At 44.3% G+C, this 24,358-nt stretch overlaps 1 protein-coding gene across 4 annotated transcripts in view; it reads right to left on the bottom strand.

Moving 5' to 3' along the window:
* Nucleotides 1-3,245: 3,245 nt before the first annotated feature.
* The window catches only part of LOC309845757 (uncharacterized protein), a 31,612-nt gene continuing 10,499 nt past the window's right edge, over nt 3,246-24,358 (bottom strand). For 2 of the 4 annotated variants that reach the window (XR_014301496.1, XM_082694087.1), the window contains exons 2-4: nt 9,194-9,301; nt 5,499-5,623; nt 3,246-5,005 (exon numbers count right to left, since the gene is read on the bottom strand). Coding sequence is in view for 1 of the 4 variants with exons in the window: in XM_082694087.1 (XP_082550213.1) it covers nt 4,994-5,005; nt 5,499-5,623; nt 9,194-9,301 (245 nt within the window). In the remaining 3 variants the exon portion in view is untranslated. Of the gene's footprint in view, nt 5,006-5,498; nt 5,624-9,193; nt 9,548-24,358 lie in introns of all 4 variants that reach the window. The other 2 variants (XR_014301494.1, XR_014301495.1) reach the window with 2 other exon arrangements.

The following is a 24,358-nucleotide window of genomic DNA, read 5'->3' as shown; positions in this document are numbered from 1 at the left end:
AGAAAGAAAATAATAAAATTAAAAAAAAAAAAGCTAGCCAACTTTGCGCCAGTTAGCATAAGGTTGCCATCTGAAACATGTCAGCTTAAGAGCGGGCGGTACCACCATTCTTTCGCCCAACTGCAGTATTCAGAACTGTTTCCCCAAATAATCCCAGATGGCATGCCACAAAATTTCAATTCATTTTAAAAGCTTTCTTTGCTGTTATTATGTGATTGAAAGTGCAAAAGCAAGTTGCCATTCTCATGGCACTATTTGCATTGGCTATTATCCCCTAAAATCCCCTTTAAACAGCTACATTGTCAGCCCATAGGCCTCATTTAGGACTACAAAAAAGCCCAGATTAATTCGATCAAAGAAAGAGCCAAGTACAAAATGCACTTTTCAAACTGTATCAGAGTGGGTTCGCTTTACAGATCGCTTCGGGGCAAGGAACGGCAGGGCAAAGAAAGCCCTGAAATAAAGCTTGGTTACGAAGCGAAATAACTAGGTTTGGCTCCTTCTCTGATTTATTGGAGCCCCTCAAGGCGAAATCTCCAATTAAAAATTCTTAGAGGGAAAGATATTTAAATATAAATGCTGAAACAGACCCCCACAAATCGCGGCATCCCATGTGTACCCTTGGCTCTCCGCCACCATTCTTAGGAGGCCCTTGGAAGCCTCGCCTGGGTAACCTGGGTAGGAGGAGGCGTTTGCGAAGTCGCCCACACCGCATTCAGCCCGAGGGCTTTGAGCTTGTAAACATTTATATCCGACTTTCCTCGCCCCGTCCCCAGAGGAAATGTTTTTAAGTTACCACCAGAAGAGAAACGGCTGGAAAACAAAGGAAAACGGTGATGACCACATTTCTTTCCACAAAACAAAACGTGCCCAAGATTCAGGTCGAATTCCGGGCTTAGGCGCCTGCTTGCGAGCCCCCTTCTGCAGGCGGGCAGACGGGGCTGGCGGCCGGTCGCAGGGGGCTGTCGCTTTGTTTTAGTCTCACCTGGGGGCCTGGAGGTGGGGGAGAACGCTGGAGCTGGGGTCTCTTAGGGACGCTCCATTAGGGTCCTAGGCAGGGCGAGCCGCGTGCGCGCCCGCTGGAGCCGGTGCCGCGGCGCTCGGCCGCCGGGCTCCCTCCCTCTCCGCCCACAGCCGCGCACCTTCAGCGGCGGCTTCTGGGTGCCGAGAACATGTTACTGGGGAGGGAAGGGCTGCACGGAGGTAGGGCTACGGGACGTGCGGGCTAGGTGGGCCGGGGACAGAGCGGCGCCAGGAAGAGTGCGGAAAACGCGGGCAGCTGCAGTCAGTATCAGTCATTTGCAGGAGGGAGGAAGCCCGGGCGGATCTCAGCCGGGTGTTTCAGTTCAAGCTCCGGGAGCCACGAACTCCAAGTCCTGAGGGGTCTGCTGGTCCCCAGACCCACCCTGGAGACAAAAGGACGTCGTGCTGCTGTAATCACATCTCGTAGAATGTTTAGAAAGGGACACGCTTACCCAGACGCTCCAGCCAGCCAACGCCAGTCCTGAACCTCCTGGCCGCATGCTTAGCTAGAAACGCGCGGGGCTAATAAATTATTCCGTTGGCTCCTAGGTGTTCACCAACCCCCACTGCCAAATCCTCGTCCTCCTGAGAGTTATCCAGAGGAAACAGACACGGAGAGAAAACCCCAAATTGGGTGCTGCTCCACCTCCCATCCCTAAAGACAGGCGAACAGAGAAAGAAGTAAACGGTGAGCACATACACGGGAAAGAGAATATAAAATCGAGCTGTTCCAGTGAAGAGAAGCATTCCGTCTTCTCACCAGATCTCCAAAACAGATTATTCAGACTCTTTCCCTGATGCTCCTAACTTTTAACCACAGCAGCACAGTACAAGGAAAAACCGCTCTGGTTTTTTGAGACCTGGATAAACTTTCTGAAATTCTGCAAGCCTGAACCTGCAGGGGAAAGACAAGAGTCATCTGTTGATTCACTAGGAAGCAAATGGGAGCGGTGAGAAAGCACACCCACGCTAGTTTCTTTCTAGTGAATTTCAGCAGAGTGGTAACTAATTGGAATGCGACTGTTTGCTTGACTTTATATAGGTCTCACTGAAGTCCTTTTTTTTTTTTTTTAAGATTTTATTTATTTGACAGACAGAGATCACAAGTAGGCAGAGAGGTAGGCAGGGAGAGAGGAGGAAGCAGGCTCCCTGCTGAGCAGAGAGCCTGATGCAGGGCTTGATCCCAGGATCCTGGGACCATGACCTGAGCCAAAGGCAGAGACAGGCTTTAACCCATTGGCTCTATCCCAGGACCCTGAGATCATGTCCTGAGCCAAAGGCACAGACTTTAGCCCACTGAGCCACCCAGGCACCCCCTTATATAGGTCTCACTGAAGTCCTAACTGAAAACACAATTACTTCCCTTGATGGGAAATACCTGTTTGATGACCAGTCAAGAACATTCAAGCAAAATGAGAAAGAAAGATCAGTGCCTTACTAATTATCACCACTGCCAACATTCAGACACCCAACGTGGTCCCATCAGGACTCACAAGAATGTTTTTTAAGGCAAACCCCTTGTGGCTTTTTTTTTTTTTTTTTTTTTTTTTTTTAAGAGCAGGACACTAAAGGAACAGGTGAGGTGATATATTGTAAAAGCCTCGAGGTTCTGTTAGGAGATCCGAATTCTGGTCCTGACTCTGCCTCTGACTAACAGAATGACCTTGGCTTAGTTGCTTTCTCCCTCCAGATTTTACTCTCCTCATCCATAAACAAGGCTAAATTAGATGATTTCCAAGAGCCACCCCAGAAATAACATCAAAGAAGGATGAGAGCATTCCTCTAGGGAACGCAGCCAACAGTAATATAATGGGTCTAAAATGAGTTTCTCATGTTATGCAGCATGTATGTTTGTAACAGAATGGCTCTCATGTATGTAACAGAACAGCTTCACTGGCCCAGGGTGGACTTGAAAGCTCTCCTCCTCACCTGCTAGAGATTCTGATTCTCCCAAGGCTCTGCCTAAGAATTAACTTCAACCAGGTCCATTTGAAATTAGCCACAAAGGTTCTAGCCATTGGATGCAAAAACTGATGCCCAGTCTGAATCCTCCTTAAGGAAGCCTACTTGACCTATCTGGCTGTGGAGCCCAAGCTGTTTGTCTTCTAGAAACAGTTTCTATGTTTTGTTCAGTCAAATGAAAAACAGGATGCCATTAAAAAAAAAATGATTTGACAAATATACCTCATAAACATTTTATATTTATGAAGGGGAACTCATGGTTTAGTCACGAATTTTATTACATGTATCTAATTTTATTACACGTATCAGTATCTAACCATTCATTCAAGAAATATTTATTGAGCGCTCATGTTGCACCAAGCACTATTCTAGATTCAGTTCGGTAAATATAAGAGTGAAAAACAGTAAGTTCTCTGTTCTCATGGAGCTCACCCTCTAATGAGAGGGGCCAGGAAGAGATAGTAAACAAAAATAGGATTACTGTAGAGTGGTGGGACAGGAAGCAGGTGGGCCACCCAGCATCTGTGGACTCTTCAGGAAAAAAGTAGCCATGCACAGCTCAGGGAGGAGCACACTCTGGGCAGAGGGAAGAGCTCGGGACAGAGAGCAAGCCAGCGTGGCTAGAATGCCCTGGTGGAGGAAGCAAGTGGCTTGAGAGGAAGTCAGAGAGATAGGCACAACCCTGACTGCTTAAGTGATTGGATTTTATGCTAATTGCAGGAGGAAGTGTATCAGGGAGTTTTAAGCATGGTGGTGACAGGCTGTGTGTTCCCTTTTTAGAAAGTACTCCTGCTCTGGGAAGAATGGACTCTAGGTGGAGCACGTGTAGAAGGGAGGTTATTTCAAGAATACAAGCAAAGGTAGAAGTGGCTTCTGCGGGAACTCGTGGAGAACTGAGTGTATGCAAGACGTGTCTTGGGAGGCTTGTTACTGGAGCAAATGGGGATGAGTCAAGGGAGAGGACCCCCAGGAAAAGAGAGAGGTATAACTTCTAGATGTGAGAATTGAGCAACTCATTGAGAAAGAAGCAAGTCTGGTGGTGTGGAAGGAATTAAGAGTTCTGGTATGGCAACATAAAATTTGAAACACCCTATTAAATGTGTATGTGGTGAGATTGAGTGGGCAGTCGGACCCATGAGTTAGGAGCTGCAGGGAAAGGTCACTGGGATAGGGTCGATGACAATCATGGTCAATAACTCTGATTATTAAATGATAATACATAAAAGATAAATGGAACAGAGGACCTTCAACCCAGTTCATTTAGGATTTGTAGTTGGTTAATAAATCAAATACTTTTTTTTAAAGATTTATTTATTTATTTGACAGAATGAAAGAGAGGGAGAGCATGAGAGGAGAGAGGGTCAGGGGGAGAAGCAGATACCCTCCTGAGCATGGACCCTGATTCAGGACTCGATCCTGGGACTCCAGGATCATGACCTGAGCTGAAGGCAGTCACTTAACCAACTGAGCCGCCCAGGCACCCAATAAATCAAATACTTTGAGACACCTGGGTGCTTCAGCAGTTAGGCATCTGTCTTCAGCTCAGGTCATGATCCCAAGTCCTGGGATCAAGCCCCACATCAGGCTCCTTGCTCACTGGGGAGTCTGCTTCTTCCTCTCCCCCTGCCTCTCCCCATGCTTGTGCTCTTTCTCCTGATAAATAAATAAATATTAAAAAATAAATCAATCAATCAAACACTTCTTTGGTGCTACTATGGTGCTTTTGGTCTCAACTGAATCCAAGGATTTGGGTCACTTGTTCAGGACCCAGCTGCCACAACCTAACAGTGTCTACTTTTGTACCCACACCCTACATCTCTCACATCGACCTCCAGGTTTTTCCAGAGGGTCTCCCTATTGAGGGGGACCTGCTTGTGTGTGTGTGTGTGTGTGTGTGTATCTCCAACATAAATGCAACTGGGAAGTGTGAGGAAATTAATGCCCCGTAGGGTAGGTCTTTGACTGAGGCAAAATGGCAACTGTCAGGTTCTTCCTTCCACGACATTCTTTATGAAAAGACCTGAAAACAAAACACAACAAAGCCTGTCAGAAAATGAAATTACAAGATTGAGAAATCAGTCATTCTTTTTTTAATTATTATTTTATTTTTAGGGGCACCTGGGTGGCCCGGTCAGTTGAGCGACTTCCTTTGGATCAGGTCATGATCCCAGGGTCCTGGGATGGAGCCCCACATCCTGTCAAGGCTCCCTACTCATCAGGAAACCCTGATCGTCCCTCTCCCTCTGCCCCTCCCCTTGCTCATGCTCTCTCTCAGTCTTTCTCTCAAATAAATAAAATCTCTTTAAGAAAAAAAGATTTTATATTTAAGTAATCTCTACACCCAGTGTGGGGCTCAAATTCACAACCCCAAGATCAAGAGTCATGTGCTCCAGTGAGCCAGCCAGGCGCCCTGAGAAATCAGTCCTTCTCAGCTCCAAGTGGTGGCCAGTTGGCTAATGCATGCTCATATGTACTCACTCTTCTCTCTTGCTTCCCTACCCCTTTTCCCTCACCTTTCTCCTGGGATTGGATTGAGGATGCAGGAGTCCCAGTGGAGGGGCAAGCTGCTCTGCCACCTTATCACTCCCCAGGTCTGGTGGTGCTGGAAGCATCTGTGGTGAGTAAGAATACCGTGTGGCTTTTCAGAAAGCCACAGTGGGAGAGTTATTGCAAAATACTAGTGTTATAGAGCAAAGCCACATCATCTATGGCTAAGAATTAATTTCCATTTGAAAAACACCTCCTGGTGTGCCACTGCATCCTAGTAGAGACTGATTGACCTTGGGATACCAACTGACTATGCAAATGAGTTTGAGAATTGCCCGTCCAGCTGGATATGATTAGATTCACTGAATCATGAGGTCAGGCAAGTACAGCAATCCACTAAATGATGGAAAATGAGGTCTAAGTAAATTACATGCACAGGTCATCCAGACTCCCATTCACTTGTCTCAATGGCATCAATACCTCTTCCTCAGCTCACTCCTGCGGCCTCATAGAGGATTCCTTAATGCCAACTAATAGGTGGAGAAAGAACTCAAGGTTGATTCATAGATGGGTTAATAATAATATATTGGAACAAAACCAAAATAAGATAAAATAAAGCAAAAAAAAAATTCTAATAAAATAAAAGACTGCAGCTCCATTACTGAAGAACAGACTTAAGGGACAGCGATGAAGGGAAATTCTCCCTGTAGGCAGACCTCTGAGTAGTCTGCTTGGTTGCCCACTCCAATATGGAATGGCCTGAAGTACGGATACACAGAGATTCCTGGCCAGTGGCAAAGAATGGCCCGTTTGGTCAAGGCCTGAAAAGAACAATACTGCACTATCAGGAATAAGGAGTTCAGGGGAAGAGGCATGTGACTGATCGAAGGAAGGAAGTATCAGGTGTTTAGATCTTTGTGTCTCATGTTAATGTCCACAGGAAGTGAAGGCTCTCGCCGACCAGATGGACGGGTGAGTTGTCTTACAGATATGAGCGAGCCTTTCTTTCCTGGCCACCATAGTGCTTGTACAATAGACCACGTTGTATCCATAGTCTCATCCAAGCTACCATGGCATGGGTGGGTTACACAGCATGAATTACTCCCCATCAAAAAGGACACAGCTAATACCACTGCTGAACACCCAATCTGCCAAGAGCAGAGACTGACACTGAAGTATTTATTAGCATAGCATTATTCTTCAAGGAATTACACTTATACCACCTGCTACCCTAGATGAGGAGCACTTGGTCTTTCCAGATGTGACATCTGCTTGAGTTAAGGTTTGCCTTTTGTCTCCACAATGCCTCCAACAGCACTGCCAGCCAGGGTTTATAAATGCCTGTTCTACTGACATTGTATCACACAGAACATTGCCTTGGTCCAAGGGACCCACATGATAGAAGAGAAAATGTAACAAGGGACACATGACCATGAACTCCACTGTCTCACCGTGTGCCTCATCACCCCAAAACATTCAGGCTAATAGACAGTGTATCTACGACATCAGGGAAAAGAGGAGAGTTGTGCGTGGAAATTCCAAGCCCCCAGGCACATGCTTATTAAGAATTTCAAGACAACAACTGCAGAACATTAAATTCCAGGGAGTCAGCCCCCTCCTGAGCTTGGGGCCCTGTATGACTGCACTGGGCACCTGCCAGGCAGCCAGCTCTAGTGCCCGTACGTGCCTCCATGGGAGTGTAAGAAAATCAACACTCCGTGGAGCAAACTTTTAGCCAACGGGAGGGGAAGGAACAAGTAAATTCTTCTCCCTCTTTACCCTAGACATACTGTTCTGAAAAGCACCCATTTATATAGCCTCTCAGAAAATGGTCCAGTAAGATAAAAAAACTGGTCACACATGATTGCAAGTGCAGGCCAGCTCAGTTTGGCACTTTCACACTAGTGCCCCCTCCTTCCTTGCCTCATGCCCCTTCTCTTCATTCCGCCTGGGTCGCATTCCTGATTAAAGCTAGAACCCAGAAGCCACTTCGACCGGCTCTGCATTCTGGGTAACCCAGGCTAAGATAAGCAGTTGACTGAAAAAGCAAGGACCCAGGGAACATACTTTAAATACTTTATTTTAATTTAAACATTTACTTTTAATTTAAATGTTATCTCGATTTAAAATGCTGAAGCGTGCGTTTGTTTGCCACTTCTCCAAGGGTTTTGGGGTTTTTTTCAAGATGGGATGCACAGATTGAAGTTCTATTTTATCTTTGTTGACTCAATCACAACCAAAGCACGTCACTTCCAACTTACAGCCTTGATTTATTTAAAGTAAAACAATCATTTAAAGACTCTGTTAAAGCAACTTGAAAGAATAATTCCTCCAAATTTTTATAGATTTTCATTTCTGGCCTTTAATAGTTGCCCCACCAAACCAAACACTATTTTAGAGAGGACCTGGGCTCATTTGGGCAGCAAATACACGATTTTAGTGAGCACCTCTATTAAGTCCTTGCAAAAACATCAGCTAGTTTCATAGTAACAACCCTTTTTTCAACTATTTTTCCATAGGTTAATGTGAGATTTAGTTAAATTACAACTACAAGCATGTTACGTATAAACAAATTTGCACTGTTATAATTGTAGAGATTTCCAATGTTAGATTTTTTTTTTACAATTTTCAATGTAAAGATTAACAGTTGGAAAGACTTACAGTTGTAATAGTATAAATTTCTAAATATAATATATAGACACAGATTTCAGGACATACATAACTGATGCCTGGTAACATTCAGCTCTGCCTACAAGGACAGAACACTGTGGTGTCCTTAGATCAGTCTCAAAGTGTGTCCCCAGACCCCAGCATCAGTGTCCCATGGGAACTGACTAGAAATGCAAAATTCCTAGACCCCACCCCAGACCAACTGAATCAGAAACCAGGAAGAAAGTTCAGTGATCACTATGTTAAGTTCTCCAGGTGATTCTGAGCACAGGTAAGCTTGAGAACCACGGTCCTACAGTGTGTAGTTTAGTGGCAGGAACATTGTAATAAGCAACAACTAGCACACCTCACTAAGGAAATGGACAGGACCATTAATTTCCCAAGGTCATTAATTGGCGGTCAAAGTTCAAAGAGCTTCTACTGTGTTTTACTTAGGATTAGGTTTGGCTTCATTGAAACAAAAGCCAAAACAACAGCAGTTTGTGTGAATATAGTTAACACTGCTGAAATGTATACTTAAAAATGGTTATTCCATGCTTTTTGTTATGCTCCACAAATAAGTGAAACCATCTGATAATTGACTCTCTCTGCTTGACTTATTTCACTCAGCATAATCTCTTTGAGTCGCGTCCATGTTGCTACAAAAGTTGGGTATAACAAAAAGCATGGGGACATGGGGAGTTAGAGAGGAGAAGGGAGTTGGGGTAAATTGGAAGGGGAGGTGAATCATGAGAGACTATGGACTCTGAAAAACAATCTGAGGGGTTTGAAGGGGCGGGGGGGTGGGAGGTTGGGGTACCAGGTATTATAAAGGGCACGGATTGCATGGATCACTGGGTGTGGTGAAAAAATAATGAATACTGTTATGCTGAAAATAAATTAATTTTTTAAAAAATGATTAAAGATGGGAAATTTATTTTACTTTTTTGCCATAATTTTTTAAATGAATGAATACATTTGTTAAAAACTTTAAAACAGTAGTTTAAGCAAATTAGAAATTTATGTTTCTTTCATCTAGAAGAAATCTAGACATAGACAATCCATTACTTACCTAGAACTCCGCAAAGTGATCGAGGACACAAGGTATGTGCCAGCTCACTCTCCACCGTCCCTCGTGTGGGGCCCTCCTCCTCCTCATGGTCTAAGAGGGCTGCTACAGCTTCAACCATTGCATATCCATCCCAGGCAGCAGAATGGAGCAAAAGAAAAGGCAGGGGTACTTCCTCCCTTAAAAAGAACCTTCACAGGGGCGCCTGGGTGGCTCAGTGGGTTAAAGCCTCTGCCTTCAGCTCAGGTCATGATCCCAGGGTTCTGGGATCGAGCCCCGCATCATGCTCTCTGCTCAGCGGAGAGCCTGCTTCCTCCTCTCTCTCTGCCTGCCTCTCAGCCTACTTGTAATCTCTGCCTGTCAAATAAATAAATAAAATCTTAAAAAAAAAAAAAAAAAAAAAGAACCTTCACAGCAATCCCAAACAACCCTTTATTTCAGGGGCTCCTCTAGTGGTAATCACAGCAGTCACGTGGTCTTCCATAGCTGCAGGGGCCTTAGCAAATATCTTTGAGCTTGAGGTACAATGTTCCCATTTAGATATTGAGATGCTATCACTAAGGGAGAAGAGGGGAATAATTAGGAGACAATTATCAGACTCTATCACACATAGTAACTGTAAAATCATGCAGGCCATTATCCAAACCCCAAAGGAAGAGACCTCCCATGGAAACATTGCTAGACATTGCTGCAGTAAAAATACACATAAATTCAGCTTTCTTTTGAGGAATAAGATTTCTCCTTTTTCATGAGATTTGAAAGGGAGAAACCTTTTACCCTTCACCAAGGCCCATGACATGCTGACCACTGTGCCTTTATATCTGTCCTCGTACTGATGGTCCACCTGCAGCTGTGGCAGGAAGTCTGACTTTCTGTGATAGGATGGGCTAGATGGAAAAGAAAACTCACTGGCTACTTCCTGGGAGGGAGATAGGGAAATGGAGGAATACTCGAGAGTTCCGATAGGTCAAAGTAAGGGACGTGACCATGCCCAAATTCTAGCAGGTGAGCAAGTGCCAGGAGAACTGGAAACATCAGTTCCTAATGGCCCATGGGTAGAAGGAACCTCCTCGACACCAGAAGCTGTGTCTCACTGCCTTTGTAATTAGCATCTGGCCATGTCCTCACACATCCAAGGAGCACGATACATATTGAAGTTGAACTGCTTGTGGGTTCTAAGCTTAGAAATCCCCTCCCCGGCCCAACCTCATGTGAACTTCTCTCATCTTTCCGGAACCACTCTTCTCCCCCAAGATTTAACTTCGGTAGCATTTTTTCTTGAATTCACCCAGGTAATGAAAAAGTTAGAAATTGCTGAGAATTGGGTTCTGCCCCACGCTGTCCACACTGCCGCTGCCCAGGGGAGAACTCCCCGAGACAGTGTGGACACCAGCCTTCTAGTGGAGGAAGCACTTACTTTGTTCTTCAGGCTGAGGGACAATTTGATGTGTCAATATTCTGCCTGCCCTTTTACAAGGCAATAATAACAGATGTTGCTATGGGAATTACATTTTTCCGATAATTGGATTATATAGCAAACTAATCACTTTTGCTTTTATGAAGTGCACCACCGCACAGCTGGAGTTGTTATTAGTGATTGTCAACTAAATCATTTAAGCGGTGCTGTTTACGTAGGTCCCTAATTACTACTGGGATTTGTACAGAAGATAGAATTAATGATCTTTTCTGTCATCTCTCTTCTGCAGTGTGATGACTTTTGTGAGCTTCCTCCTTCTAATTGCATAAAACAAGGCAAGCACTGTGTTAAGGAAAAATGGGCAAGTAAATAGTGATGAGTCAAAACCCACCTAATTAGGACATGAGTGCCAGAGCTGAGCCCAGAGATGCTTGGGGGCACACTTCTAATCATTACTGGATGTCTCAAAAACAAACTGTGCACGAATACACACCAAGGGAAATGGCCAGTGTCACCCACCCAAGCATCCTCACCTGCACATTCCTGGGCTTCAGAGCCAGGATTTTAACATCATTAGTGATGGAATTCGATAGCTTAATACCACATTTGAAAATAAACTTTATTACATGCGTTCTCATCCCATCTCTCAACTCTCCAGCCCGCTTTGGATCCAGAGACACTTTAAGGTTTTGGGGTGTGTGTGTGTGTGTGTGTGTGTTTTAATGGCCATTGGACCACTGCAGACTTTTGATCTTGCCTGTGATTTCACAGAGGTGTTTGCTGGCCTGGACGCTGACCTAAGGCAGCTAATGTGAGCAGCAAGGGAGAGCAGCCAGGAAGTACAGACAGAAGTGAGACAGCCTCAAAGCTCAGGACCATGACTCACATGGGAGGTTCTAGTCTCATCAGCCTGCTGGAGTTTACCAAGAGCAAGGCCAGAAAGACATCACTGCAGAGGAGAAGGGCAGAATGTACCTGCACAGAGGAGGATGAAGACAGGGAAAAAGTACTTTTGCATCCACTTAAGGGACTTCGAAGGGCTCAGGCTGGCCTGAGGGCAACACAAGGTGACCAAGAAGAGTAGCCTCTACATCAGGGGTAAGATCTGGAAAGCCACTCAGGTGGCTGGAAGGAGCTATTAAACGCATTATGTTTTCCTTTAATGTATAATTGTGTCCTGAGATCCCCTTGCATCATAATAGAAGTTAGTACAGACAAGCTTTGACAGTCTATTGATTGGGTGATTCCTACACTCACACCAAATGTGATTCTCTGTGTGTGTGTGTTTTATTTCCTTCAAAACTGTTCAATATCTATCTTTCAAATCTTCATTGGAAACTCTTTATGAATTCTTCTTTTCAGAAGAGGGCAGGTCTGTGGTTCTAGCAGAGGGAAGAGAGACCCATCAATCCAGTGCTTTGAACACCCTGAGTCACAAGGGGCTAGTAGGCCAGGTGGAAACCCTGCATGGGCCATATGAAGCTGGAGCTCAAGGAAGGGTCCTGAACTGGAACACAGCTCTAGGAGGTCACATGGTGGTGGTAATTAGAGCTAGGGCCCTGGATGGTTCCCCGAGAGAGTTGCAGAGTGATGACAGAAGATCAAATACAGAACTCAAGCAAACGGCAACAGTTTCTAGCAAGTGGGGGAGGCAATTAAGTCACAGAGATCAGAAAGGAAGAAGTCAGAAGATAAAGAAGAAAGAGGTGTTACTCCCTAGGAGGGAAGGTTTGGGAAGGGATGTTCATACCGTTCGAGACTATGGCCACACCATGACCATCGTGTGGTCAAGAGGCCACAGTGAGCAGGCAGATCAAGGATCAGAAAAGAGAGGGATTTCTGCTTGAAGGTGTGGGACAGGTAACCCCTAGAGAAGAAAACGTGAGCACATCTCATGGAACCACTGGAAACTTTGCAGGAGGAATGTATACCTTTTAGTTCCTTCAGATAATGGGACAAAGTGTTCACAAGGAGATCCCACATGGGCAAGACTTCACTGTGGGGAGTAGAAGGTAGGGATAACCCGTGTTATCACCTGTGCTAATTACTCTTTAATTTTGGACTATGTTGGGGCTCACAGTTATGAGGCTCCAGCCCCAGGTTTCCGATCTGCCAGGGACCAGGAAGCACCAAGCTTCGGGCTGCCAAGGGCAGCTGGTACTGTACACCGTCCCAGCGTCAGCCCTGTCAGATGACTTGGTTTCCTCAGGCCGCCATAAGAGAGAACCACAAGCTAGGTTGCCCGAAACAACAGAAATGTATTCTCTTTCGGTTCTGGAGGCTACAAATCCCAAATCAAGGGGTCAGCAGGGCCACAGTCCCTCTTCCTGCCTTCTGGCGGCTCCTGGCAATCCTTGGCCTTCCCTGGTTTCTAGCTGCATCACTCTGTGTTCCACCTCCAACTCCACGTGGCCTTCCTCCCTGTCTGTGTGTCTCCTCTTCTTATAAGGACAAAAGTCATTGGATTAGGGCCCACTTGAATCCAGTATGACCTCATCTTAAAGAATTCTATCTGCAAAGATCCTGTTTCCAACGAAAGACACATACTGAGGTTCCAGATAGATGTGAGTCTGAGGGGGACTCTTGAACCCATTCTACTGAATATGTAAGCCCTGCCCTAGGAAAAACAGTCACTGCTTCAGGAGTGGGACAGACTGCCGAGGCATTTCTCTCCCCTCCCTCCAGCTCTCCAATACCTCGTCTTCCTCAGCAGTGTCCCCCAGAGGGGAGGACAGAGGCATCTTGTTGGCCAGGCTATCTATTTAACAGTTTGTCATGAGAAGTATGATATCCTACAGGGCACCCAACTAGAGACCTTGGAACCTAGAGCCCTGAACCCTCCTGCGAATGACCCAGTTACATGGCTTACATGCCTGCAACCTTTGCTCATTCTCAGACTAAACTCACAAGTTTGGCACGAAACCGGACTACACTGTCAGCTCCTGAACTTTGGCTCTTCCAGGGATTCAAACCTTGCCTGAACTCCCTGAAACATGTCCTCATGGGTCAGTCCTTTCCTGAGAGCCACTCAGACACGGCCCAGGATTCCCACAGTCACTCATTGTCCTTCAAGGCTTCACGCACCCTGGGAGCAGAACGTGCACCTGGGCACCAGTGGGCTCTTCTTCCTGGCACACATCCAGGACTTCAACACCCTGTCTTTGATACAGGTAAATGGATCTTCTTCAGGCCACACTAATGATTCAGGTGGTATTGATAACTACCCTTTAAAGAAGGCATATGGGGGGCACCTAGCCAGCTAAGTCAGTAGAGTATGTGTCTCTTGATCTCAGGGTTGTGAGTCTGAGTCCCATGCTGGGTGTAGAGATGACTTAAAAATAATTTAAAATCTTTTAAAAAAAATAAAGAAAAAATAAAGAAGGCATATGGGATGACACTCTTCCTTTAAGATGGTCTGGCCAATCTAGAGTTAAATATTCTGATGGGAATGGGGACACTAGATTTGGGGGTGATTTAATGAAGTCTTAATTTTGGAATAATTTTAGACTTACAGAAAATCTTCAAAGATAATATAGAGAGTTCCCACCTACCTCAAACCCAGTTTTCCCTTTGATGAATGTCTTACATTCATAGGCACATTCATCTCTATTAATAAAGCAATATCAATACACTGTTATTAACCAAAGTCCATACTTTATTCATATTTTCTTAGTTTTTACCTAATGTCCTTTTCCCCAGGATTCCATCCTGGAAACCATGTTACATTTAGTCATCATGTCTCCTTGCACTTCGGCTGTAAGAGCTGGGACTCCACCTTTTATGACAGTTCCTCCAACTCAGACTCCATCTCTATGCATCTCCACACTATCTGGACTCCTGGAATCCGTGCATACGGGGAGAAAGGTCACGGGGCAGACATGAGTCACTCAAGGTAATGCATGAAGCCTAATCCAATCTGCACTGTTAACAAAGGCCTATTAGAACAAGTGAAAGAACTCTTACAGTGACATCAGAAACAGTACTTGAGGGGCACCTGGGTGGCTCAGTGGGTTAAGCCACTGCCTTCGGCTCAGGTCATGATCTCAGGGTCCTGGGATCGAGTCCCACGTCGGGCTCTCTGCTCAGCAGGGAGCCTGCTTCCTTCTCTCACTCTCTATCTGCCTGCCTCTCTGCCTACTTGTGATCTCTGTCTGTCAAATAAATAAAATCTTAAAAAAAAAAAAAAAAGAAAGAAACAGTACTTGAGGAGTCAGGGCTTTGGAAGTTATCCCCTGTGACCTCCTTTTTTGCTACAAATAAACTGGTTTTTGTGTGACAACTACAAAAAAAAAAAAAAGAGTGAGACAGGAAGGAAGGGAGGGAGGGAGGAGGGGAAGGAGGAAGAAGGAATAGTATTTGGTTTGTATGGTACAAGAGGAGGAATAGGAAACAGATCAAGAATAAAGCCATACTTTTCTCCACTGAGTATGATATTCACTGTGGGTTTTTCATAGATGGGTCTGATGATATTGAGGTATGCACCCTCTATCCCTACACTTTGAGGAGTTTTGATCAAGAAAGGATGCTATGCTTTGTCAAATGCTTTTTCAGCATCTATTGAGACTATCATATGGTTCTTATTCTTTCTTTTATTAATGTATTGTATCACATTGATTGATTTTGCATTGATTGATTGATTGATTGAACCAACCTTGCAGAATTTGTACTCAGAAAACTATAATGTACTCATGAAAGAAATTGAGGAAGACACAAAGAAATGGAAAAGTGTTCCATGCTCATGGATTGGAAGAACAAATATTGTGAAAATGTATATGCTACCTAAAGCAATCTACACATTTAATGCGATCCCTATCAAAATACCATCAATTTTTTTTCAAAGAAATGGAACAAATAATCCTAAAATTTATACAGAACCAGAAAAGACACCAAATAGCCAGAGGAACATTGAAAAAGAAAGCCAAAGTTGGCAGCATCACAATTCCAGACTTCAAGCTCTATTACAAAGCTGTCATCATCAAGACAATATGGTACTGGCACAAAAACAGACACACAGATCAATGGAACAGAATGGAGAGTCCAGAAATAGAACCTCAACTCTATGGTCAACTCATCTTTGACAAAGCAGGAAAGAATGTCCAATGGAAAAAAGACAGTCTCTTCAATAAATGGTGTTGGGAAAATTGGACAGCCATATGCAGAAGAATGAAACTGGACCATTTCCTTATACCACACGCAAAAATAAGACTCAAAATGGATGAAGGACATCAATGTGAGACAGGAATCCATCCAAATCCTTGCGAACACAGGGAGCAACCTCTTCAACCTCAGCCATAGCAACTTCTTCCTAGAAACATCACCAAAGTCAAGGGAAGCAAGGGCAAAAATGAACTACTGGGACTTCATCAAGATCAAAAGCTTTTGCACAGCAAAGGTAACGGTCAACAAAACCAAGACAACTGACATTATGGGAAAAGATATTTGCAAATGACACATAAGATAAAGGGCTAGTATCCAAAATCTATAAAAAAACTTATCAAACTCAACACCCAAAGAACAAATAATCCAATCAAGAAATGGGCAGAGGACATGAACAGACATTTCTTCAAAGAAGACATCCAGATGGCCAACAGACACATGAAAAAGTGCTCCACATCACTTGGCATCAGGAAAATACAAATTGAGACCACAGTGAGATACTACCTCACACCAGTCAGAAAGCTAAAATTAATAAGTCAGGAAACAACAGATATTGGGAGGATGCAGAGAAAGGGAAACCCTCTTACACTTTTGGTGAGAATGCAAGCTGGTGCAGCCACTCTGGAAAACAGTATGGAGGTTCCTCAAAAAGTTGAAAATAAAGCTACCCTACAACCGAGCAATTGCACTACTGGGTATTTACCCTGAAGATACAAATGTAGTGATCCGAAGAGGCATGTGCACCCGGATGTTTACAGCATTAATGTCCACAATAGCCAAACTAGATGTTCATCAACAGATGAATGGATAAAGAAGAGGATACTATGCAGCCATCAAAAGAAATGAAATCTTGCCATTTGCAATGACACGGATGGAACTAGAGGGTACCATGCTGAGCAAAATGAGTCAATCAGAGAAATGTGTAAGCCTGATGAATCACAGACCTGTACCCCTGAGGCAATTAATATATTATATGTTAATTTTTAAAATAATAAATAAATAAATAAATAAAAAGGGGGAAAAAAATAAAGCCACAGGGCTGTGAAGGAGATCCTAGAATGTGTGTTAATGAGGAAGTGCTCTATCACTGGGGACTGTAGGGATGAAATAGCCTGAGCGCTCAAAGCAGAGCCAGCCTGGGGCGTGGGGACAGACACCGCTAGAGCACATCCCCCATGGAGATTAGGGACACCGGCAGCCCTAAGAGTCATCACCCTCTAAACAGATGGGTAAATTGCATGGTGGGCCACAGGGACGTATCAGGCTCACAGAGCTCCTCCCCTGCACCATCAGGGCCAAGGACTCTCAAGGACATTTATTCCCTTGAACAGGAAGTCTCTCCCATGTGGGGACACCATCAGGATCAGGGGCGTGAACCTTATCCCATTCTGTGTCCATCAGCACATTCTCTCCATAGGGACCAGAAATGCCATCTCTCTCCCTGGCTGGGGCCAGGTCAGCCTCATGTAGTGGACTTTCTGCTATTTGTAGTAGGGGAGGAGGAGAGGAAGAAGATCTAATATATGGGAACATGAGGCAACCACTCTGAGACCTGGAGAAGGAACTGGGGGAGGAGAGCAAACAACCACCAGGAGGTACTTTTTCAATCTCTTGTCTGTGTCCTCTGATTATTCATCACCGATTTTTGCCTCTTTGACCCTCCTAGCACGCTTTTAGTAACGTTATTGAGGTATAATTCACATATAAAATGATACACTCACTTAAAAGTGTAAATTCAATGGCTGTTAGGGTTTTTAGCATATGTACAAAGCTCTTCAATCATCACCATTCATTCCAGAACATCACCCCCAGAAGAAACCCTGCGCTTATTAACGGTCACTTCCATTCTTCCCTCCCTGCTCCCCAGCCCCTAGCGATGACTAATCTGTTTTCTGTCTCTACGGATTCACCTGTTCTGGACATTTCACGTGAATGGAATCATACAATAGGTGGCCTTTTCCGTCTGTCTTCTTTCACTTGGCGTCATGTTTCCCAGATTCATCCACATTGTGGCGTGTATCAGTACTTCATTCCTTTTTATGGTTGGATAATAGTCCAGTGTGTGGATTATACCACACTTGTATCCATTCAGCAAGCAGATGGAGAGCATTTGGGTTGTTACCACTTTGTGGCTATTATATGTACTAAGAGCCCTTGTATGGAAGTGTGTTTTCAGTTCTCTTGGGTATATACTTTGGAGTGGAGCTGCTGGGTCCTAGTTGAACTTTTTGAGGGGCTTCCAATGACTACACAAATTCTTTCACAAGAACAAAAAATGAATTTCTCTGCTATGGAAGCCAGTGTTCTTTTGGGTTTCGATATACATACAAGTAAGCCACATTATAACTGGTACCCTTGGCCATGAAGTCTCTAGTGTTTTGTAAATGGATACATATACACGCTTAATTGCCAGGGTGTGTCTTGTCTGCCCCATAAGACTGGAAGTAATTTGAGGATGGGGATCGTGTTCTTATCTTTCTCCTATCACAGAGCCCGGCATTGTGCCTTGCCCACAACAGAATTAATTTAAATAATTCTGGTTATATGCATGGATGTGGGGGCTCAAAACTGGGTCTAAAGAACAGATTGAAGAGCTATGGATGAACCTTGAAAAGATTATGGTAAAAAACAAAACAAAACAAAACACAAGAACAGCTAGAAGAGAGAATCATCAGCCTTCTCCCTCTAGGAGTGGTGAGAATTTCCTTTCTCCGCCCTCAGGCACAGGGCTGCACCTTTTATTCTACCATTTTAATTACAGGACACTTCGTGTTTTCTGTTGAAATTTATTTGGAGAGACACTAGGTGTTGCTGGTTTCCCATGTAAAAGAGTATCGCTAGGAATCATCCAGTAGTGCTGGGAGCCTTTATTACTGGGAAGTTAGAGGGAATTTTCATTTTCCATTTTTGCTTTTGCTAAAATTCTTTCCAGGTAAATTATTTGCCAAATATATACTGTGGTGGGCAGACTAATGTCCCCCCTCCCCCAGATGTTCATGTCCTAATTTCCAGAGCCTGTCAGGTTACAGGACAAAGGGGAATTGAAACACGGAGATGATCCTTGATTATCTCAATGGGCCTAATGTAATCACAGGGTCCGTGAGAGAGGAAGACAGAGGCAGAAGAGAGGTAGAGGAAGAGGTGACTCTGGGAGAAAGGTGAGAGAAATGTCACATCGCTGGCTTTGAAAATGGAGGAAGGGGACCAAGGGAACGCAGGCAGCCTCTCCAAGCTGGAAGAGGCGAGGAAACAGCTTCTCCCTGGAGCCTCCAGAAGGAACAGAGAGCCCTGTGGACCCCTTGATGTTAGTCCAGGGAGACCTCTCTCAGACTTACAACTTCCAGAACTATTAGATAATAATTTGTGTTATTTTAAAGTCACCAAGTTTGTGATAACTTGTTATGGCATCAGGAACAAATCAATACTTCTTTTAATATTTCCCCCCCACTTCATCCTTTTAAGACTATGAATCTACTCCTACTTCCTTAGGAAGACAGTGGGATGGGGTTTAATTTTACCAGCATGTAGTTAATTTGCCCGTGTATCATGTTATCTTGTGTATAAAATGTCAGACTATAATAATTATGTTTTATTGTACACTTTTTTAAGATTTTATTTATTTGCTAGAGAGAAAGAGTATAAGCCAGGGGAGGGGCAATGAGAGAGGGAGAAGCAGGCTCCTCACTGGGCAGGGAGCCCAATGTGGGGCTTGATCCGGAGATCCTGAAATCATGATCTGAGCCAAAGGCAGATGCTTAACCGAATGAGCCACCCAGGCATCCCAATACTTTATACTTTTCTAAAAAACTTAAAATACACTGCTTGATTTGATCATCACAATAACTTTGAGAAAACTTGTAAATGCACTGTTTCCCCTTTTGACAGATTAAAAGCAATGAGTCACAGGGTAACTATGTAGCTCAGTCAGTTGGGTGTCGGACTCTTGGCTTCAGCCTGAGTTGTGATCTCAGGGTCCTGGGATCATGCCCCGCACTGGGCTCCATGCTCAGCAGGGAGCCTGCCTGAGATTATCTCTCTCCCTCTCCCTCTGCCCCTCCCCAAGCTGCACTGCACATGTGCGGGCGCTCTCTCTATATATATCTAATAAATAAATCTTTAAAAACAAAAACAAAAACAAAACAGTGGGTCACAAAGTTCCCAGAGACAAGTGAAGACAAAATCGGTATCTTGTTTTTCTCTCTTTCAGGAGTGATCCTCAGCCTTTTCTCCTACTCCTTCAAAGAACTTGAGTCTCGGGGTGCTAGAAATCAAGAGCCCATTTTTCCTAAGGACATTTGTATGTTTGCAGGCATTCTGCCACCACACCTAGCACTTATGGAAAGAGTTCAAAGACATTAAGTCTACTCGACTGCTATTGAGGGCATATCTCCTCTGCACACTGCACAGGGCACTAGGGATGAGGGGGTAAAGAGTAGACCCACTCCCTAGCCTCCCGGTTCTGACATCTATTGAGGAATGCACACATACATTAAATAATTTCTGAAATGGGGAAACACTGGGCACTCACATTCACTTAGCAAGAAAACTGTCTCCAGATCCTTCAACAACTTTGGATTTGGGCCTTTTAAGCTTAGCAATGCTTTTCTAGAGAGGCATTGTAGGGTAATGATTAAGAACCCCAGCCCCAAAGCCGGACTTTCTGGGCCCAAATCCTGTACCTCCTGCTTGCTAGCTATGGGATCTTGGGCAGGTTACTTAACTTTTCTTTGTCTCAGTGTCCTCAGATGTAAGGAGGATGATGAAAATAATGCTTCATGGGGTTGTTTTGATGATTAAATAAAGAATAATTAAATTCATTGCAGAGAGAAGCTCTTAGATCTGGTCTTCCATACATAAAACATAGTACCTGGCACGTTAGATTGCGACCATAGAAAATTGCTGTTGCTCTGGGTTGAATGCCAGCAACTCTGTGAATCTTCAACTTGGCAAACACAGCCTAAGTGTAGTCACTGTCTGTTCTCCAAAGTGTTGGCGTGGGGGGTGAGGAGTGAGCAGATGAAGGGGCAAAGGCGTGAGTGGCCAAGGAACCCCAGAAACTCAAACAAAGGAGGCCTCTTCCCTCTTTAATCACCACAGTCATTAAAACAGGGGAGGGGATACCTGGAAAATGAAACGCATTATAAAATAATCTCAAGTAAAAAAAGCCACCAAATTAGCACGCAGACTATCCTGTACATGCAGCATAAAGGCAAGCACTCCCGTGGACAGATACTGGAAAAAGAGCATCAAAATTAAAAAACCGGTTGCTGAGTCACACAGCAGGAATATGTTTGAATGTTGAAAAGTCATTTCAAATTGTGTTGGAATGTGGCTTAAAACTTGACAGGGCCAAGGGCGCCTGGGTGGTGCAGTTCATTTGGCATTTGACTCATGCTTTCGGCTCACGTCATGATCTCAGGGTCGTGGGATCGAGCCCTGCCTCAGGCTCCATGCTCAGTGCAGCCTGCTTGAGACTCTCTCTCTCCCTCTGCCCTTGTGCTCACCCTCTTTCTCTTTCAAGTAATCTTTTTTTTAAATAAAACAAATTAAAAACATTTTTGACAGGGTTGAGCACTCACTCCATGATGAATCTCACTCTTCCTGGAATTCTTTGACATCCCCTCACTGGATTTCTCCTCCTTTTCTGGTTGTTCCTTATCTGTCTCCCTGTGCTCTTTTCACTCTGCCTTACTTTTTAAATGTTAATGAAGCATTTAATATTAATGAAACATTAAAGGCCGCCATCCTCAGGTTCCTGCTGTAGAAGGAAACACAAATACAGAATGGATGGATAATACAGAAGCACTGTATGGAAATGGATTAGAATTGGACGTATGGTGTGAACTCATGATTTGTAAAGTGTGTGGGCATGTGTATAGCCACATGTGTATGCGAGTGTGTACATTATATGCATACATTTCCTATATGCATACATTTCCTATATGCATACATTTCCTGCCTGCTGTGAGGACCTAAAAACAAAGATACTCCAGTAACAACAGGCTGACATCACTCCCAGATATTGGTTTCTAACACCAGACTCCACTAAAAGGAACCAGGGATTCCCCCAAAGAAATCACTGGTTTCAGACTAGGGTATAGAACCCACAAGATGAGCCAGAAACACATTTTTATGCCAGAAATGATGGGAGGATGTCACCAGAACATAGGAGTTTGAAGGGACTTTTACCAAATCTGAGAAATTTGAGCCAAAATAATTTAGGAAAATAGTGAATTATAAACTGTGGAAAAATAGGAATCCATCAGTTCATGCTAATAATAAATAGATAAGTAAACTATTAAATAAGCGATGAAGAAGGCAGGGCTCTTTCTTTAAAAAACAAAAAAACAAAAACCCAAGGACCAAAAGATAAATGCTGGAGTTGAAAATCATTTTGCAACCATCAAGATCAAGAGAGTAATGATTGGATTATCATGGGTTGATGCTAAATTTAGGAGGGAAACTTTGATGAGGAGCAGGATATTTGCAGGGACTTAAAACATCTCCCCAGGGGCGCCTGGATGGCTCAGTGGGTTAAGCCTCTGCCTTCAGCTCAGGTCATGGTCTCAGGTCATGATCTCAGGGTCCTGGGAGTGAGCTGGGCACATCGGGCTCTCAGCTCAGCAGGGAGCCTGCTTCCCCTACTCTCTCTGCCTGCCTCTCTGCCTACTTGTGACCTGTCAAGTAAATAAATATTCAAAAAAAATAATAATAATAACCTCCCCATAGATTGATTAGTACCAAAGCAGAAATACTAACCATGCAGTGAAGAAATCAGATATCTGTCTGGGTACCACAATTAATATCACCAATGAGGGGCAAAGGGATAGCATTTGCTTCTAGATGTGATATTCTGAGATCATAATATTCTGGTAGGGACTGGATCACCAGCATCTAATCATGAAGAAACATTAAACTCAAAGAGGGGGGGTGCTGTATTATCTAAAAATGCCAATGTCATAAGAGATCATGAAAAGGCAAGGAACTATTCCAGACTAAAGAAGACTAAGGAGATAATGACAACTAAATGCAATATGAGGCCCTTGACAGGATCTTTTACAAGAGAAAGACAAATCCTATAAAGAATATTATTGAGTTGGGTGCCTGGGTGGCTCAGGGTGGTGTGAAGAGCCTGCTCTTCTCTCTCTCTCTCTGCCCTGCCCCCACCCCATGTCTCCCTCATTTAAAAATTTAAAAAAAAAAAAAGTACAGGAAATCACTGTGCCCAAGGTCAGTGTGGAAAAAGTGCTAAAGGACCTCAGAGAAGGAAGCACCTGCATATGGCTAAGTATAAGAAAAATCGACATGGAGGAAGTGACATTCCAGCTGAGCTGGAAGGGATGAGTGTACTGCTGGGGCTGGGATGGGTGAAGGTAGAAGGAACAGTGCCAAGGATCCCAGTTTGGGAAAATGGAAACTGACCACGTGACTCCGCGTAGGCCTGCAAACCTAACACAACAAGCTTGGCCTCCAGACTCCTTCTAATCTGGACTCAGCTCACTAAGGCCCCACACTCTGCCCCGCAGAGTTAGACAGGCTACTGAGACAGGATTCCCCACCCCCGGGAATGGCCTGTGATATTCCCTAGACTGAAGTTGCAGTTTATTTATTTGACAGACAGAGATCACAAGTAGGAAGAGAGGCAGGCAGAGAGAGAGGAGGAAGCAGGCTCCCTGCTGAGCAGAGAGCCTGATGGGGGGCCCGATTCCAGCACCCTGGATCATGACCTTCAGCGAAGGCAGAGGCTTTGACCCACTGAGCCACCCAGGCACCCCTGAAGCTTCATTTTCAGAGGCCTGGGAGCTGTTGAACTTAAGAGAAAGACAATGGACCCTACTCTAGCTTAGCTAGTACCCTCCTCAGATACGACTGTTTGCGTGCCATTACCAGCCCTGGGCCTTGGGCAATTAGTCTCCTCCTTCCCAGCCTCAAGGTCCTCATTTTTAAAATAAATAAGCTTCCCAAGATTGGTGTGATTAAGTAAAACAATATCTTCCCAGGTTTGGTGTGATTAAATAAAACAATGCAGGCCAAAAGTCAGCAAGTCTCCTTCAGAGCAGGCACTGCACAAAAGGCCATTGTTGTTTCTATTTTTGCTTACAGCAACACTTGTGGGTAAGAAACACTGGAATTAAATTCCGAAAGCTCAGCCTAACTTCCTTTCTGTCACTTAAATACTCTGGGGGAGGAGGGAAGCATCTAACCTGGTTTAGCACCTACTTTGTTTCGGGTACTGGGCTGGTTCTTGATGCACGTAATTTTTCTTTAAGATGAGGATAGAACCTCGAAATAGGTATCATCCCCATTTTAAGAAAACTAACTTCAGTAAGATTAATTTATAAAGTCACAGAACGGACAGGAGATCTGATTGAGATTTCAACCCAGGATGTGTGAACCTCGTTCCTTGCTCCCCAACCATCAAGCTGAGGTAAGCAGGCTGCCTAGTGAGGCACAGAAGACAGAGGGGGGAAGTAGAGGGGGTAGGAGATCGGTAAAGTGACCCATTTGTTAGCCTTCTATGTTTAATTCCCCAAGCTGTTTGCTCAGCTTTACTAGAACCTAGAGTTGGAACCCACTACAGCAATACCCAGCCC

Source organism: Mustela nivalis (genome assembly GCF_964662115.1).
Source record: "Mustela nivalis genome assembly, chromosome: 12".
NCBI classification, from domain to species: domain Eukaryota; kingdom Metazoa; phylum Chordata; class Mammalia; order Carnivora; family Mustelidae; genus Mustela; species Mustela nivalis.
This window is presented reverse-complemented; position numbering and strand designations above follow the sequence as displayed.